This window comes from Myxine glutinosa, chromosome 5 (genome assembly GCF_964187855.1).
Source record: "Myxine glutinosa chromosome 5, kmMyxGlut1.1, whole genome shotgun sequence".
Classification (NCBI taxonomy): domain Eukaryota; kingdom Metazoa; phylum Chordata; class Myxini; order Myxiniformes; family Myxinidae; genus Myxine; species Myxine glutinosa.
Window position 1 is genome coordinate 30,688,573 of NC_136265.1, and position 14,864 is coordinate 30,703,436.

The following is a 14,864-nucleotide window of genomic DNA, read 5'->3' on the forward strand; positions in this document are numbered from 1 at the left end:
GTGTAGTTTCTGAAGAAAAAGCAAATACCTACTTTGGGGGGTCAAACCTGGATCCACTTTGACCCCGGTGGACTCCCTTAGACCCCCATTTTTTAATGCCGTGAACAAACTTTAGTCACAACACAACAAATATCATTTATGTCGTTTGATCACAATTCCATCAGCGGTTTCGGAGAAGAAGTTGCAAGTGTTTATAGACGGACAGATGACGCACCATCACATAAGCTCCCCAGACCTAAAAAAAAAAAACACCTATTTTGGGGGGCAACCCCATTCCACTTCACCCGTAGACCCCGATTTTCCTAATGCCGTGACCAAATATTGGTACATCACGGGTGATGAAGATTGTGGTCAAGTTTCATCAAAATAGTGTTTGGTTCAAGTGAGCATGACTGAAGTGTTTACAGACTCACTGACTTACCCACGGACACTGCTCGATCGCATAAACTCATCGGACGAAAGTCCAGGTGAGCTAAAAATTCAACCCTCCACAACAACTCTAGGAGGACCACAGTCTATCAGCAACACACTCCTGGTTAGTCCTGTAACATCAAGGCTTCCTGCTCACCTACCTTTATGTATTCTATTTCTTCGTCCCTTGTGGAACCACCTTCCGGAATCAGTTGACTCCCACTCCTCACTTCACTTCATACAGCTTGAAATGAGTCGTTCATATCCTTTTCATGTCACCTTTCATCCCTACCCATGATATTTTCCACCACCATTAACCCTCTTTAAATGTACCCTTCTTAATTGCAGGTTCTCAGATTAATCTTGCTTTTTTTCCTCTTTCCTGTTCATTGACTGGACTAGCGTGACCCGGCGCGCCTCACCACACGTCGTTTCAGAAGGATAGGCATCTTTGACCATTTAGGTGTCTTTTGGGTATTCAGGGTCTTTTGCTTCCTCTGGGTCTTTAAGGGTCTTTGGGTGTCTTCAGGGTGTTTTGGGTCTTCAGGTTGTTTTGAGTCTTCTGGATCATCTGGGCCTTTAAGGGTATTTTCGGTCTTCAGGGGCTTTTGGGTGTTTTGGGTCTTCGGCACCATTTGGGTGTTCATGGTCTTTTGGATCCTCTGGGTCTTTGCATCCTCTGGGCCTTTAAAGGTATTTTTGGTCTTCAGGGGCTTTTGGGTCTTAAGGTTCCTCTGGGTCTTCGGGGTATTTTGGGTCTTTGGAGTGTTTTGGGTCTTCAGGGTGTTTTGGGTCTTCAGGGTCTTTTTGAGCCTCAGGGCCTTAAAGGGTATTTTGGGTCTTTGGGGTGTTTTGGGTCTTGGTGGTCTTAAGGGTCTTGGGGGACTTAAAGGGTCATCAAAGGTCTGAGGAACTCAGCAGTCTAAACGTAATTAAGAGGGTATTAATTTTATTTGAAGAAGAAGAAGACCTTTCAGTCGCATATAAACATACATACAGACAAACATACATAACCATATACGTTTGCTCTATTATAATAAGATTGTCAAACTTTTGCCCCAATGTGGGCTGCAGCAGTATCGGTTTATGCCATTCCATCTCATTCTTCAATTCACCAATATTTAGACTTAAAGGATTCAAAAAACAAACTCAAAGTGATGTCAATTTATTTTTCAATCAGCTTTTATTTCTTAGTCTCGTCCTGAAAAGGTTGCGAGACCATTGCAACACCCCTGTCTGTGTGTGTGTGTTTTGTATGTTGTTGATGTTTTTTTAAATCTCCATATGCAGGTTTCAGAAGGTGGAATGGAGTCCTCCCAGGTCCCGAAGCAGCCTCCTCCGTTTTGGTAACGGGTGGGGAATCACGATTCATGGACCAAGCTGAAGTTTTGTTGTTCTCAAAGAATAGTTCCGAAGGTTCTTTTCAGGATCGTCATTGAACCCCAGACAGCTTCCAACTGCAGTTCGTTTGTCTTAATATTCCCAGCGGTGGTTTTAAGACATCATATTTTAATGATTGTTCAATTGTTTTTAATGATGGTTTTTACGATTTAAGATCCCAGGGATTTTTTTTAGGGTATTCTTCATCATTCCTGTTGCTCCAATAATCACTGGTACAATTTCAGTGCTCTTCAGATTCCAGGATATTTTCACTTCCTTTTTGAGGTCTTGGTGCTTGGGCATTAATCTTGATTTCTGCTTTGTTTAGGCCAAAAATCGCTGGGATCTGATACCTCAATTAGCAATGCCGTTTTTTTATACCTTCGTGTCGCAATACTTTGTTTTCTCTGTTCACGCTCAATGGGACCATCAGGTTGTATGTGAGGGTTACTTCCTTGTTTTCAGTGATTGCTTTTTGGTAACATGAGTTTTCTGGGGCTGGGGTATTGAAGGTTTTGCAGATGTGCCCGGTTGATTACTCGATATACTTTGTTGTGCCTTTGGGTGTACAGCTGCTCTGACATGAGTTTTTTACATCCCGATAGGAGGTGATGTGTGCTTTCCGTTTCTGTCTTGCAGAACCTACACTTGTCCGATTGACTCAGTCCTGCCATTTTCTTAAAGCCATTTGTGTAAGTGTCCCTCATCTTTGGCATTTTTAATGATTCGTTCTCCATCCCAATTGAGTTGAACTCTCTTTATTTAGCCTTTCCAATGAGCCTTCGTTGTCTATGCCCAATGTATTTTTTTTATATCTTCCTGCAATTTTGTCGTTCTCCCAGTTGCCGGTTTATATCTGTTGATATTTAGCTTTATATTTTTTTTCGTCTTTTTTTTCAATCATTGGGGCTGTATTAGTTGCTGTTTCAGTTTCATGTGTGACATCTTCCATTTGCATCTGTCTTTGGATTTTTTTGCTACATGGGTTAGGGATACCTTCTGCAGCTTGCTGTCTTTGTTTTCCATACAAATTAGATTCGGTTGTCTGTTGAACTTTTCACGTATTCAGCCAATCCAACAGTTGTCATTCTGTGCACTTGGTCGAGTTCCATTAGATTGAGACTTCCTCGTCGTGGCAGATACATTCTAGGGATGCGCTGATTTTTGTAGAAACATTTTGTGAATGGTGACGAGTTTCCTTGTTTTGATGTCTAACTTGTCGATTTCTGATTGGGCCAGTTTATTATTTCCGCAGCTCTAATGGAACACAGGTACTGCGAGCTGGTTTATGGCTTTGATTTTGTTTCTTAGGGAGAGGTATTTTTTTTCAGGAGCCGCTTCTTTCTATGAAGGTATTATCTGGCAATTGTTTTGCGCATTTGTTTGTGACATATTTAGTGGCCCTCTTCTACTTCAAGGTATTTGTATGATGCTTCGTTTTCTAACTGCTGTATTGCTATTTCAAGGTCAATTTTCATGTCTGTTTTTTGGTTTACCTTGTACAAATGAGCACTTGTCAAGTACAAATTCCATTTGAATGTCCTCAGAAAACCGTTTTACTAGTTTTAGCTGTTCTGTTAATTTTTCGTCATTTGGTGGATGAAAACTTGAAAATTCTCCATATATAGTAGATGTGTCACCTTTCCGATTTCTTTGGATGTTCTTCTGTTGGTTGTTAGGGTGTATCCATGTCCTTGTTCATTGAAGTGGTTGAAAAGGGGGGGGGAGGGGGGGGAGACCGTCTCCCTGGAAGACTAGCCTGGTGTTGGCTTAGCGGTTAGGGTGCCAGCTTGGGATCCTAGGATCCTGGGTTTGAATCCCGGTCGATCGCTGCATTAACGCCAGGGGGGTTGACTCAGCCTGTCATCCTTCTGAGGTCGGCAAATTGAGTACCAGCTCACTGGTAATTAGGGCACTGCATCAGCGGCACAAACGCGCTTCCAGAGAAATGATGCAACCAGCAGCCACAGGCTGCATACGAAAACAACAACAACCTGGAAGAAACTTTAAGATTTCACGCCGGATCTTCACATCTGGTATTTCAATATTTCCTTCTGAGTGCTGTAATATCAATGTGGTATTCCAGAGCTCCATTGCTTTCTCAATCAGTTTGATTATTTGGGGATTGATTTTGTATATTTGAATGCATGTTATCATCCACGAATGTAGGACACTGTCAAAAGCTTTCTTGTCATCTATCCAGGGGGTGCACAATTTGATTCGTCGCATTTTGTAATTTTCAAGTATGGCCTTCTTCAGTAGTAGGTGGTCAACAACACCCTCTCTTACATCCCTTTTGTTCTGCCGCTAAACCTCCTTGCTGTGTTAGATGATGGTACATCATTTATTTGATCCTTCCTGTCAGCAGTTTGTACCGTTGTTGATAGGCATGTTATTGGCTTGTATTTGTGGGACGGTTTTTTGGGATGAGAAAACTCAGAAAACTCACTCAGATTTTGGGATGAGAAAGGTGTTTCCTTCTACGAGCGACTCATCTACTGCCTTTTCCTCTTGGATCAGTTCATTAAAAGTCCTGGCGTGGTGATTGCATGGAGAGCATGAAGTTGTTTTAGCCAGAAATTTGGAATTCCATCTGGGCCTGGGCTTTTGAAGTTTGGCATTTTTAAAGTTGTTTTCTCATCTTCTCTTCATCAATAATTATCAATTGGGGCATTTTGACGAGATGTTGCTTTCCACTTTTCCAAGTTTGGGATCCATTCTGCTTCCTTGTTACGTTCTTTTCGATCTTCAAAAATTATTTCCAGAATTTTTCCAGTTTCTCTTTTTCAGAGGGAGTCGACACATCCTGTTTTTGTTTCCACAATTCATGGTATAATCTCTTTGGGTTACTTTCAAACATGTGGTTTTGTTTTCTCCTGTTGTACCTTTCTTCATAGTTACTCCCGCTAGGGAGTAATGCATTCGATCGTGTCCGTCCGTGTGTGTGTGTGTGTGTGTGTGTTCGTATGTTTGTGAACAAGATATCTGGAAAAGTTCTGAATGGATTTGGATGAAAGTTGGTGGGATGATTGCCCTTGGGATAAGGAAGAATTGATTAGTTTCTGGTGAAGCTCAGGATATTATTCCAGATCCAGGAATTTTTCGAAGGATTTTTTTACCATTGGAAGATAGGGCTCAGCAGCGGCCACCCACGGCAGGAGTATGCGCTCTACTGAGTGGCGTTCTAGTTACCTTCGCAAAAGCGGAAGGTTATCTTTTGATCGCTGTGTATTTATTTGTATGTCTGTGTGTGTGTGTGTGTATGTTATTCGCATAACTCAAAAAGTATTCAACCGAATTGCATGAAATTTGGTGGGATGATTGGTTATTATACGGGACACATTTGATTAGATTTTGGGAGCAATCGGGTCAAAGGTCAAGGTCAAGGTCACGAAAAGGTCAAAATCGTATTTTTGTTGTTCTGTTCCCTACACTCCCATGCCAAGTACAGAACAGTAGCTGCGGCGAAGGTATGCGCTCTACCGAGTGCCCGTTCTAGTTTTTCATGTTTTGATTTCATTTCATTTCTTCATTTCATGTCAAATATGATGAATTTTTAATCTTCCTTGCTGTCGTTTCTATTTTGAGTTTGTTTTCAGCACGCAAGCTCTCGAGGACTTTGTCATCGATTTTGCATTTTTTATTCTTTGGATTCTGTTTTTTCGTTTTGGGTGACTGTTTCCTATCCAGAACTGTTGTATTTGTCCTACTTCCTTATGCAGTTTCTCTCTTTGTGTCTCTAATCTCTGTCTCCATGGTGGAATTTGGTTTCTCTTTGTCGGGCCTGGTTTTTCCTTCTTCTGGTGGTGTTTATCAGTTACTATTTTCTGGAATGACTATTCAATATGAATATGCAAGTCATATTCATCTTCATTGAAGCAATGTAGCCTTAATGTGCATAAAAGTGGTTGTTAAATATCCTAATAATTAACCAACAATCAATAGCGCTACAGATAATGGCAATGTATGTGACATAATAGGGTGCATGGATGATATGTGTATATGGACCATAATTGCAGTGGGCCACAACAGCAGCGTGTTCAGTTAACGATGGCATTTTTGTTCAGATCGAGAGCGTGAGGTGAGACTATGGGCTCTTCCGAGTGCCGTTCTAGTTTTATCACGTATTTTTTGATGTATTTGTGGATTTCAGTTGCAAATAAGGTGAGGATTGGACAGTGTGTTTATACTCGTGTATTTTTACATAATATGAAGTGGTGAAAACTTTATCACAAATGGAACACTTGTTGGGATTCTCACTCGTGTGAACAATTTCATGTTTCTTTCTGCAATATCCAGTTCTGAAAGCCCTTTTACAAAAAGAGCATTTGTGTGCTTTTTCTTCCTCATGAATAATCTCGTGTTTCTTTAGGTAAGATGACAATGTAAATACTTTATTACAATGAGAACATGTGTAGGTCTTTCCTTCCTGATGAATATTTTTATGCTTCTTCAAATATGATGAAGTTAGGAAAGTTTTTTCACAAACAGGACACTTGAATGGCTTCACACCAGTGTGAATCCTCTTATGCATCTTTAATGTGCACATAGTTTTGAAGGATTTTTGACAAAAAGAACATGTGTGTGGCTTTTCTCCCCTGTGAATCGAATCATGTCTTTTTAGGTCAGACGAGTAGAGAAAGGATTTTTTGCAAAAAGAACATTTGTGTGGCTTTTCTCCACTGTGAATCACCTCATGATATTTGAGGTGGGATGAATATATGAAGGCTTTTTTACAACCAGAACATTTGTATGGCTTTTCTTCCCTGTGAATCATCTCATGTTTCTTGAGGTAGGATGAAGATTTGAAGGATTTTTGACAAACAGAACATTTGTGCGGCTTTGCTCCCGTGTGAATCATCTCGTGATTCTTCAAGTAGGATAAATATGCGAAGGATTTTTCACAAAGATAACATTTGTATGGCTTTTCTCCCCTGTGAATCATCTCTGAATGTTTCTTGAGATAGGATGGACATGTGAAGGATTTTTTACAATCAGAGCATTTGTATGGCTTTTCCCCCCTGTGAATCATCTCGTGTCTAATCATACTGAACGAGGCTAGAAAGGATTTTTGACAAACAGAACATTTTAGTGGCTTCTCATGCGCATTTCTCTTGTGCACCTTTCGTTGAGAAGCGTACCTGAAGGTTAGTTCACAAACCGAACACTTGTGTGGCCCTTTACCGGTGTGAACAATCGCATGGATATTCAGACCGTCTGCACTTGCAAAGGATTTTTTACAAACTGAACATTTGTGCGGATTTTCTGTCAAGTGGATCACTTCATGTCTCTTTAATGAAAATGAAGTTGTGAAAGCTTTCGTACAAACAGTGCACTTGTGCGGCTTCTCACGTGTATGGATCCTCTCATGTATCTTCAAACAATATGACGTCGTGAAACACATTTTACAAAAGGAACACTCGCGTGGCTTGTTTCCTGGGTGACTGTGCTCGTGGATTTTCAGGTTGTAAGGGTTTGCGAAGGATTTTTCACAAACGACAAATTTGTACGGACTCATTCGGTTGTGAATCCTCTCGTGTATTATTTTCGAGGTTGTAGTTCGGAAAGTTTTTTTACAGAAATAACATTTGTATGGCCGATTTCCAGTGTGAATCATCTTGCGCAGCTTTATGGAAGAAGTTGGAAAGGCTTTTTCATAAAAAGAACACCTGTATGGTTTCTGAGCATTATGATTTAGCTTATGTGTCTTCAAAAAAAGTAAATCTGTGAAGGATTTTTCACAAAGAGAACAGTTGTACAGCTTTTCATCATTATGAGTGGTCTCATGCATCTTCGGAGCATAGGAAGTAGTGAAGGCTTTTTCAATAACAGCACATTGATGTATATTCTTACCAATGTGATTCCTTTCACATTTCTTCAAAGCAAATGAGGTTCTCCTTGTCCTGCGCATGTCTCTTTTCGAAGTAACCTTGCTTGAAAAAGACTGAGACGAACTTGAACACAGCGTTCCAGGATGCTCTACGGGTGTCTCTGCAACATAAATAACAGAAAAAAACACTTGCATGTGTTTTTAAAAACGAACCTGTCCTTTTGCAAATCTAAGCAGTACAACATCAGTAGATTCATTTTATAGTAGTGCCTTTATGGTCTATAACTTCAGAACGGTTGACGTGATCTAATTCAAACGAGGTACAGTTGTGTATAATGATGTTAAGATTAACTGATTAGATTTTGGGGTTCCATGTAGAAAATGAAATAGATTCGTGGGAAAAATGCCAGGGGCATAGAAAGGCCCCTTTATATAAGGGTATAGAAAAGAAAGGGACATTCAAAAAGCTCGTGTGCATCCTGGACTACCCTTGTGTTCTTAGGGGGAACCAGGGAAATGCTCTGGAAAAGTTCATATAAAAGGGGCGCCCCAAATATATAGGTTAAAATACATTATTTTACTTCTTCATGCAGCTGTATGAATCAAATTGGTGCCCCTTCATAGAAACGTGTTCCCTCTTGTTCACAGATTCACCCAAACTCTTCTCATTATCTTACCCATCCTCCCGCTCTTGGTAGTCTGAAAACTGTGGTGAGGCAGTTGCTTTAAAACAACTTGCATTCTCCTTCTAGAAGGCAAATCCAAATGAAGACAACCTCAGATCATTCCATAAAGCTCGCAACAAGTGTTTGTACTCTCTCGGGAGCCGGAAAACATCATTTGTCAAATCTCAAGAATGAGCTTTAAAATTTGTCTCCCTCCTCTGAAACCTGGTGGCACCCTCGACCTTCTCCGTGCTTTGTCCTCCTCAGGTATCTGCAGGACGCATGCAGTGCACCAACCACTCCCCCCCCAACCCCCCCAAGTGAAACTACCTAAATGTCCAGATACACTGCTCACCTCCACTCAGTAATTGCTCTTTTTGCCCACCTGTGGAACCACCTTCCATACCCCTTACCATCTCATTCTTCCCTCCACGTCTTCAAGACAGCTGTTCACCTGTCTTGAGTGTTTTATAAAAGATTCATTCGGTTAAAAACTCTTGGGAATGATTGAGAGTTTCCTTCACTGCTCACCTTCTGTTATGAAGGAATCTTCACACGGTTCTTCCTTCACATGAGTGATGTTCAACATCTGAGGAACGTTACCATGGAAACCTCCGGGTATCACTCGACCCGTTTCATCTGAGGGGAAATGGAATGACGTCACGGCCGTGGAGGATTTTAAATACCGAGTACATCTTGTGGGAATTTTAATAGTTTTCTCTTTTATAAAATAACAAATAATAAATTGAAAACGAAATTTAATTTCGACGAATAAATGTTTAAATGTCGTTCTGGACTCGCCTTGTGAAGAACAATTCTCCCCAAGTTCAAGTTTCACCTTCACCTCCTCATTTAAATCTACAACAAGATAAATCGAGTCTGAAACCAAACTCAACACCCCGATCCCGCCATTCCCATCATCCAGTATCGTCATCTTCAACTTGTACAATGTCAATGTTATTATGTATTCTTACCTGGTGAGGGGAAACCACCTGCAGGTTCAGGTTCCACCTTCACCACCACTATAGGATCTGCAGAGAAACAAAACCTGTTTTAAACAAACATCAACCTCGGAGTTGTTAATTTAAAACAAACTACTGTAGTTTTAAACTCTTCCTTTATTTTCTCTCCTCCATATTTATCCACGTGGTTTCTCCATCATGAGAGAACCCCGTACCTGGTTCCTGGTCCGTCCCGTCCCGTCCATCACGAAGCTTCTGAACGTCCAAGATCCTGAACCCGCAGATCACATGGACCCCTCCCGGACCCCCCGTGTTCCCTCCATCAGAGACCGACTTGGAGTCCGAGGAGTTGGGATCGTGGGTGCAGATCGGGGGATCTCGATCCATGACCATCAATCACCACAGGGTTACACAACTGATCCCCTCGGCCCCTCGGTTAACGTTCGTCTCTTCACAACCACAAAAATAAATTAAATTACCAGTGGATATGAAAATAATTCAGGTGAACTATTGTTGTTATTGTTACACACATGTTATTCCCAAAATGAACACATCCGATGTCAACAATTCTTGTTTTACTTTCTCAGAGCAAGAGGTGAAAAGGAAGGAGGGAGGATGTACAAGCCCAGCTTAAATATACACCGACAATGAGATCCTCCACCGACATCTCATTTATTCCTTTGTGGACAAAACAGTTGATAAAGGAAATTAATAAGTGTAACAAATAATGAAATTGCACCAACAAAGAAACCAAAACACCATCACAGCAGATTCTTTGTTTGCCCCCAAAATAAGTATTTGCTTTCTTCTCAGAACCTACACACACAATATTTCAATGAAACTTCACCACAACCTTCACCCGTGATGCACCAATGTTTGTTTAAGGCATTATAAAAATTGGGGTCTTAGGAGGTATATGGGGTTAGGAGGTATATGGGGCCTGCCCCCAAAATTTGTATTTTTTTGTTTGTTTGTTTAAAGTCTTATGATGTTGTTATTATGATTCTACCTGCTGCCCTGTCTCCCTGAAACCATTGAAATTGGTTTAAATACCTTTAGTCAGTACAGTATACTGTTTATTCCACCAGGTGAGCGTCAGTGGTATTGCCCCCATATTTTTAAATGCCGTGAACAAACTTTGGTGCATGATGGGTGATGAAGGTTGTGGTCAGGTTTCATTGAAATTGTGTGTATAGTTTCAGAGAAGAATGAAAATACCTATTTTGGGTGTGAAACCTGGACCCACTTTGACCTCCGGAAGACCCCCCTTAAATCTTGAGGTTTTTTTTCATGCTGTGAACAAACTCGAGTTGCAAATTACCAAATATCAGTTGAGCCAAGTGGGGTCACAATCCCATCAGCCGTTTCGGAGAAGTTGCAGGTGTTTATGGACGGATTGACGGATGTCCGACTCGCCATCGCATAAGGTCCCCAGAAATACACTATATGACCAAAAGTATGTGGACACCCGAACATCTCATTCCAAAGTCATGGGCTGGTTCCCCCCCCCCCCCCCCCTCCTCCTCCTCTTTACTGCTATAACAGCCTCCACCCAGGGAAGGCTTTCCACTAGATGTTGGAACATTGCTGCGGGGACTTGCTTCCATTCAGCCACAAGAGCATTGGTGAGGTCGGGCACTGATGTTGGGCGATTAGGCCTGGCTCGCAGTCGGCGATCCAATTCATCCTAAAGGTGTTCAATGGGGGTGAGATCAGGGCTCTGTGCAGGCCAGTCAAGTTCTTCCACACCAATCTCGACAAAACCATTTCTGTATGGACCTCGCTTTGTGCATGGAGCCATTGTCATGCTGAAACAGCAAAGGGCCTTCCCCAAACTGTTTGCCACAAAGTTGGAAGCACACACTCATATAGAATGTCATTGTATGCTGTAGCGTTAAGATTTCCCTTCACTGTAACTAAGGAGCCTAGCCCGAACCATGAAAAACAAAACCAGACAATTATTCCTCCTCAAGCAAACTTTACAGTTGGCACTATGCATTTGGGCAGGTAGCGTTCTCCTGGCATCCGCCAAACCCAGATTCGTCCGTCAGACTGCCAGATGGTGAAGCTTGATTCATCACTCCAGAGAATGCGTTTCCACTGCTCCAGAGTCCAATGGTGGCGAGCTTTACACCACTCCAGCCGATGCTTCGCATTGCGCATGGTGATCTTAGGCTTGTGTGCTGCTGCTCGGCCATGGAAACCCATTTCATGAAGCTCCGACGAAACGTTCTTGTGCTGACGTTGATTCCAGAGGCAGTTTGGAACTCGGTAGAGAATGTTGCAACCTAGGACAGACGATTTTTACGCGCTACGTGCTTCAGCACTCGGCGGTCCCATTCTGTGAGCTTGATTGGCCTACCACTTTGCGGCTGAGGTGTTGTTGCTCCTAGACGTTTCAATTTCACAATAACAGCACTTACATTTGACGAGGGCAGCTCCAGCAGGACAGAAATTTGACGAACTGACTTGTTGGAAAGGTGGCATCCTACGACGGTGCCACGTTGAAAGTCACTGAGCTCTTCAGGACGCCCCATTCTACTGACAATGTTTGTCTATGGAGATTGCATGGCTGTGCGCTTGATTATATATACCTGTCAGCAATGGGTGTGGCTGAAATAGCCAGATCAACTAATTATAACGGGTGTCCGCATACTTTTGATCATGTAGTGGATGTTCCAGGCGAAAATAGGGATATACTGGGAGCGGGGGGGGGGGGGGGTGGTGAGGGGTGGTTACCTCCCCCCAAAAATTGGAAGTTGCTTTCTTCTCAGAAACTACACACGCGATTCCGGTGAAACTTGACCACAACCTTCATGGCCCGTGATGTACCGAAGTTTAAAGAATTGGGCCTGGAGGTATTCTGGGGGGGGGGGGGGGGGGTTGGGAATTGATCCCCCCTTCAATTGGGAACTTGGGGGGGGGGGGTTGACCCCCAAAATGATTTTTTTTTTAAAGTCATGATTATGTTAGTATGATTCTAAATGCTGTCCTGTCTGCAATTAACCATTGAAATTGATTTAAAATACCGTGATACTGTTTAAAATACCTCGAGTCAGTGAATTACACTGCTTTATTCTACCAGGTGAGCACCCTGGGGTAGTGGGGTATTGCCCCTATTTTTTTTTATATACATGGTCTCAGCTCGTGGAAGAGCTAGGGCACAGAACAGATCAGCACCCAACATTACAAAGGGATCAATAGGAGAAAGGGGAAAACGTCGATAGCAGGGCAGAGGGAGAAGGTAGACGGACAAACAAGGGATGCAGGTAATGATGAAGGGTAAGGGAGAACGCAAAGGGTGGCAAGATGGATACATAAGCAAAATGTTGGGAGAGGTAGGGCTAGTTTAACTAGGTGGGGCCTAGTTTAACGGGTGTAGAAAATATGACTTTGGATGCGAAATTACCTGCGGTGGTGGTGACCTGTTGTGTGGTGGGTAACAGCTGCCAGGGCCAAGAAAAAGGCGTGGGTAACAGTTGCCATCTTCATGGATTTGTGCCTCAACTATTTCGTCCCTCAAGTTACCTGGAAGACACCAAGCTCTCCTTCAAGGTTCTCCTGCTGGTGGACAATGCTCCTGGGGCAGGTCCATGCTGTAGGGAGGGGCTGTAGGTGGCCCATGCCAATGTCGTAGTCATCTTTCTGCCACTCAATACCACCTCCCTGATCCAACCACAAAAACGTATTACACTCGCTACAACCTCCATCACATCTTGGATGCTGTCGAGCTTGACCCCGCACTTATCATCGTGGAATGTTGGAGGAACGTCAACATCACGCAGTGTATCAGCACCACCAAGGACTCTCTTGACGAGGTCAAGGCCTCCACTATCAACACTTGCTGGCACTATCTATACGCAGTGGTTCCCAACCTTTTCTATGTCCCACACTCTTAGGAAATATTTGATTAATGTTCACACCCCCTACAAAAGTGTAATATCACATTTGAAGATGAAGAAGTCAAATTTTTGAACCACAAATTGAACCACATACAATACTGTGGGTGAACAAATTGAACTAAAAAATAAGATTTTAACTCAGTGCATGAAATGCAAATATAAATTGAGCAATTAGATTCTAATTTATTCAGAAAAAATGAAACAGTAAAATCAATCCCAATTGTGAACATAAAATTCAATGACTTCTTTGTTCCTGCTTCTCTTTCATGATTTTGACAAAACGTGGAACTTTCTTGCTGACTGCGATCCGCAGGTCTGCCTGTGGATTCAGGCGATTCCTCAAGTTTGTCTTCATTGACAAAAGAGAACTGAATCCAGATTCACACAATATGTCGTTGCAAATAGAATGACGGAGTGGTTTTCCACCAAGTCTTGGGAACATATCCAGTGCTGCACACCAAAACTCCTCCAAAGTCTTGCTTTCAAATTGCATTTCAAGAGCTCGATTTGTCCGCAAATCAATAAGATCTTCCTTCAGTTCTTCATCATTTGACATTTTCTCCATATTGTAGGAATATGGATTCATGATCCATTCTTCTGAAATCTTCATGTCTCCAGCAGCAAAATATCCACCAAACGATTCTGACAGCATTTCCAAATGAGCCACAATTTCTTCATGCACAGTAGGAGTTATGGATCCAGCGTCATCAACCATCTCTTCAAGTGAAGGAAAATTTGAGAGATTACCTCTTTCCATCCTTCGACGCCAAAGACGTAACTTTTCTTTGACGGCATTCAACCAAGCCTTCAATATGTTTATCCCTTTTCCTTGAAGAGAAACACTCAGGTCATTCATACGAGTGAAAATGTCAGCTAAGTAAGCCAGCATTTGGGTGAATTGCTGTGATTTCAATGCCCCAACCAGATCACATTCACGCTCTTCCAGAAAAACTTTTATTTTTTTTTATTTTTTTTTTGTATACAAGATCGAGGCTCGTGAAAGAGCGAAAATTAATCACACAGAAAGACAAACAGACACATAAAACAAATAACATCGGGAGCGGTAGACAAGATGGGGAGAGAGGGGGAAGGACACAAACACAACATTTGAGAGCAGGGACCGAGAGACATGGAGACATCGAGAGATCTGTGGGAGGGAGAGGGCTTTGGGGGGGAGGCATGTGAAGGGGGGAGGCATGTGAAGGGGGGGAGGCATGTGAAGGGGGGGGGGGGGGGGTGGGAGAGGTATAAACATATGGACACTGCCAGGATTTCCAGGAAATAAGTTGGAATTTCAAACAAGGTGGATCTGGGGTGAATTAGTGGGGGTAGAAAAGATCAAGGTTATGGATGGGGGAAGATAAGAGATGGTGGTGAACAGCTGTTTTAAAGACCTGGAGGGAGGAGAGGGATTGAAGGGAGTGTGGGAGTTTGTTCCACAGGCGGGAGAAAAGAGGAATGAAAGAGTGAAGGTGAGCAGAGAGCCGAGATTTCGGCAGTTTAACCATCAGAGGGTTGCTGGCAGATCTTGTGCGACCTGTAGGAATATTTGGGGGACAGAGCACGGAGAGAGCTGGGGGAGCAAGGCCGGAGAGGAGTCGGTAGAAGACAGAAAGACCACCTACCTGCCTGCGGTGAGTGAGTGAAAGGCCCTCAGAGATAGCTTCATCGCGGGAGATTCCAATGATTTTGAAAGCTTTGGATTCAACAGCGT

At 42.6% G+C, this 14,864-nt stretch overlaps 1 protein-coding gene across 1 annotated transcript; it reads right to left on the reverse strand.

Annotated features, from left to right (window-relative positions):
- Nucleotides 1-1,348: 1,348 nt before the first annotated feature.
- LOC137427756 (uncharacterized) lies at nucleotides 1,349-9,713 on the reverse strand. The gene is made up of 5 exons (XM_068117471.2): nucleotides 9,464-9,713; nucleotides 9,261-9,317; nucleotides 9,088-9,144; nucleotides 8,818-8,925; nucleotides 1,349-7,782 (listed from the first exon to the last, which is right to left on the reverse strand). Exons 1-5 carry the CDS (start codon nucleotides 9,639-9,641, stop codon nucleotides 5,912-5,914), a joined length of 2,271 nt encoding a protein of 756 aa, XP_067973572.2. The 5' UTR covers nucleotides 9,642-9,713; the 3' UTR covers nucleotides 1,349-5,911.
- Nucleotides 9,714-14,864: the final 5,151 nt, after the last annotated feature.

Bases quoted from the DNA above. Each gene is read 5' to 3' on its own strand.
- LOC137427756 (XM_068117471.2), bottom strand. From the start codon at position 9,641: ATGGTCATGGATCGAGATCCCCCGATCTGCACCCACGATCCCAACTCC. The intron at 9,145-9,260 runs GTAAGAATACAT...ATCTTGTTGTAG, and splicing joins AGGTGGTTTCCCCTCACCAG to ATTTAAATGAGGAGGTGAAG. The intron at 8,926-9,087 runs GCGAGTCCAGAA...ATTTCCCCTCAG, and splicing joins GGAGAATTGTTCTTCACAAG to ATGAAACGGGTCGAGTGATA.